Source organism: Numida meleagris, chromosome 2 (genome assembly GCF_002078875.1).
Source record: "Numida meleagris isolate 19003 breed g44 Domestic line chromosome 2, NumMel1.0, whole genome shotgun sequence".
Taxonomy (NCBI): domain Eukaryota; kingdom Metazoa; phylum Chordata; class Aves; order Galliformes; family Numididae; genus Numida; species Numida meleagris.
This window is the reverse complement of record NC_034410.1, coordinates 29,498,187-29,501,874: the sequence shown is the minus strand read 5'-3', so window position 1 is coordinate 29,501,874 and position 3,688 is coordinate 29,498,187. Positions and strand designations below refer to the sequence as shown.

Here is a 3,688-nt window from a genome sequence, read left to right as displayed (position 1 = left end):
GAAGGAAGGAAGGAAGGAAGGAAGGAAGGAAGGAAGGAAGGAAGGAAGGAAGGAAGGAAGGAAGGAAGGAAGGAATTATGGTGATGGGAAGGTTGGGAAGGTGAAAGGAGGCAACCCTTACCTTGGGGCTGCAGCTGCTGCTAACACAAGGGAATCTCTACATTTCCTGGACAGGCCATGATGTTGCGGTGCTGGCAGAGGCCGCAACCACAGCAGGGACAAGTGAACAGAGGGCAAGCCATGCCCATTCACCACAGGTCTGTGTGCTTACCCTCACCTGGTAGGTCCTCCTGCTTCTTGCCATCCTGCTCCTGACTATCTCCCAAAAGAGAAGACTTAGGATAGGCTGTTCCTTTATCTCTCTGCCGGCTGAAAGCCCGCTGGGGGCAAGCTCTCCCGGTGGGGCAGTGGAAACCAGCTCATGACCGCTGCGGGGGGCGCCGAGCGCTGCGGCAGGGCCGGGCCGGGCCGCACTGAGCCGAGCCATGCCGTGCCCTCGGCGGCGGCTGTCTTGGGGTCCTGACTCCTCGCAGAGCCCGGGACGAGGAGAGGCCTTTGCCCGGAGGGGAAAGAGCCCGCAGGCAGCGGGAACAAATGGCTCTTTTCTCCCCGAGCAAGAAGCTTTCTCTTCCTCTCTCTCCCTCTTTTTTTTTTTTTTTTTTTCCCCTGGAATTCTCCCCTCACCCTCAGCCATAGCACTCCCCGGTATTTTGTTAGTCCTCTTCGCACTCCCACCGCAGTCGCTGCCAGGGACCGCTGCCCCGGTGCTGCTGATGGGGTGCCCTGGCCGTGAGCACAGCCGTGCGGTGCCCTCGCAGGGAGTACCGACAGCGCACGGCCCCGACTACTCCTGGCTGGCAGCTTCTGCCTTTTCTTGTACGCTTTCCCCGTTCGAATCTGAGCTGTTGTTAAAAAGACACACCACCTGCTCGGTGCTGCCAGCGAGCCGGGACGGAGACACAAAGGCGGGGGATGGGGAGAAATTGCTTTGCCTACTAGTACGATGGAAAACAAATAAGCTCAGTTCCCAGGAACGGACTCGGGTGCCTTCGAGGAGGGCAAACTGAGAAGTGCGGTCAGCGGGTGCAGGGCGCTGGCAAAGGGTCCCATCACCGCAGTGCCAGGCTAGGCTGCAAGGATGCGGATTCGCCCGGAGTCGTCCTAAAACAAGCGCAGGGACTAACGCCTATGTCCGAAACCAGTGATGAGCTCCCCCGCCGCTTCCAGCCCGGTACATGGGTTTCTCCGAGAGCAGTCCTCCAGTCTGACAGGACGGGGCTGTCCCGTTCCCCCTTCCCGGCCCAGAAATGTGCGGCCGCCTCAGCGAGCCGGACTCTGAGGGGTTCGGAGACGGGAGCGGGACACAACCAGTATGTGCCTGGATGCTGTCCCGCGGGGACTTTCCCCTTCCTTCCCCTTTCGCAGCGAGCCCTGCCCGCTGCAGCGGGGAACGTCCGAGAGATGGGAGCAGTGCCCCGGTGCTGCGGGGCAGCCCCCCGGGCGCTCATCGAGCGGTTTTCGGCCCCTTCCGCCGCCCCACACCGGGCGCCCAGCCACCTCCCCAGCCCCCAGCAGCACCCCACAGACGAGCGCGAAGCGAAGGAGTCTGAGGGAGAAAGCGCGGAGAGGGAAGCGGAGAAAGGGGCTGGGATAGGGGTGTGTGTGTGCCGTGGGGGGGAGGCCGGATCACTTGTGAATGGCTTGAAAAAAATAATCGGGGGAGGGCGTGGAGGGGGGGAAGCGGAAACTTTCCTATAAAACTCAGCAAAAGTCCCTCCTCTCCACGTCAGGCCAATGACACTGCTGCCCCCAAACTTTCCGCCAGCAGGAGCTATAAGAACCTCCAAGTCTTCAACTTTCTCCCAATCCCAGACACCTCGAAGGGGGCTCCAAGGAGGGATCGGGAGGGATTTTTTTGTTGTTGTTCGGCTTTTTTTTTTCCTCCTCTTGGATCCCGATGCCATCCCCCCTCCCCCCAAAGTGAGGTCCTCCCTCCCTCCCTCCCTCCTCCTCCTTCTCCTCGCAGGCCAGCGAAGCAGCCGCTCAAGGGGGAGCTGGCGGGTTAGGTGCCCCCCTCTTCTCCCTGCCCTCCCCCCCCTCCCGGCCCGCTTCTCGCGTCTCCCCCCAGAGATGATGCAGCAGGACGAGTCAAACTCGCCAGTCTCCCCCGCCGACGACAGCTTGAGCAACAGCGAAGAGGAGCCGGACCGGCAGCAGCTGCCCAGCGCCAAGAGGGGGGGCCGCAAGCGCCGCTCCAGCCGGCGCAGCGCCGGGGGCGCCGTCGGGGCCGCGGACGAGCCCTGCAGCCCGGCGCAAGGCAAGCGGGGCAAGAAGTGCGGGGCGGGCGCGGGAGGAGGCGGCGGCGGCAGCAGCAGCGGCGGCGGCAGCCCGCAGTCCTACGAGGAGCTGCAGACCCAGCGGGTCATGGCCAACGTGCGGGAGCGGCAGCGCACGCAGTCCCTGAACGAAGCTTTCGCCGCGCTGCGGAAGATCATCCCCACGCTGCCCTCGGACAAGCTGAGCAAGATCCAGACCCTCAAGCTGGCGGCCAGGTACATCGACTTCCTCTACCAGGTCTTACAGAGCGACGAGCTGGACTCCAAGATGGCAAGCTGCAGCTATGTGGCCCACGAGCGGCTCAGCTACGCCTTCTCGGTGTGGAGAATGGAGGGCGCCTGGTCCATGTCCGCGTCCCACTAGCAGGCGGCGTCCCCCCCCCACGCATCCCCCCGGCAGGAGCCCTAGGTAAGGCCGGGACCCTCAGAGCGGCGGGGGGAAGCGCGGGGGCCGCGTCGTGAGTCGGCCACGAGTGCCGGGGTTGGGGGGGGGGAGGAGGGGGACGGCGCGTCCCGCGGGGCCCGGCCTGCAGCGGGGAGAACGGGGCCGCGACGCGGGGCTGCGGGGCTGCCCCCTCACGTGGAGGTCCCACGCACAGCGGGGCGCTGCTGCGGGGGTGGGTGGGCTGCGGGCGGGGACGCGGGGCGGGTGCGGCCTGAGCGCTGCGCTGCGGGGCTGCGGGCGGCTCTCGGCCGCGAGTGTTCGAGCGGGAACCCACGCAGGGCCCAGGGAGCTTTCCCCGGAGCCCCGGCAGCCGTGGGGCGTCCCGGAGCCGCCGCACCGCGGGCACAGCACGGGCACCCGGCTCTCGTCCTTTAGGCACACACCGTGCGTGTGTTTGCGGAGACAGAGAGGTGTAGAGGGCTCTGCATGTACCTTGCATTGTCAGTAACGAGTTTTCCGCCCTCTCTGGGTTTTTGCAGATTACATTGTTCCCACAGAAGGAGAAAATGGACAATCTAGAGACTCTGAAGTTGGATACCGTGTTGTGTTGTTGTTGTTCTTGTCTAAAAAAAATGTGCCAAGGATTTCTTGGAAATTAAAAGAGCAACATCCAAAGTGAAAGCAGGGCGTGGGGAGCACTTAAGGAAAGAGAAAGAGCCGAGGGCTTGGACAGTGCCTACCCGGTGGGCGTCGGTACAATCCACACATCTCTGCATTCTGATAGAAGTCTGAAGCGTTCCATTTTTTTTATTTTATTTTTTTTTTAATTTTGACGAAGAATGTTGGAATCTATCCTTTTTTTTTTTTAATTTGCCTGTTTTGAGGGGTTTTTATTTTTATTTTTTTGGTTATTGTTGCTGTTGTTTTGGCTTTTTTTTTCTTTTTTTCTTTTTTTTTTTTTTTTTTT

General features: G+C 61.6%; 1 protein-coding gene across 1 annotated transcript; it reads left to right on the top strand.

Moving 5' to 3' along the window:
• Positions 1,620 to 3,599, top strand: TWIST1 (twist family bHLH transcription factor 1). The gene is made up of 2 exons (XM_021387915.1): positions 1,620 to 2,745; positions 3,261 to 3,599. Exon 1 carries the CDS (start codon positions 1,795 to 1,797, stop codon positions 2,698 to 2,700), a length of 906 nt encoding a protein of 301 aa, XP_021243590.1. The 5' UTR covers positions 1,620 to 1,794; the 3' UTR covers positions 2,701 to 2,745; positions 3,261 to 3,599.

What these genes read in the sequence shown, in the direction of transcription:
- TWIST1 (XM_021387915.1), top strand. Translation starts at nt 1,795, where the DNA reads ATGACACTGCTGCCCCCAAACTTTCCGCCAGCAGGAGCTATAAGAACC.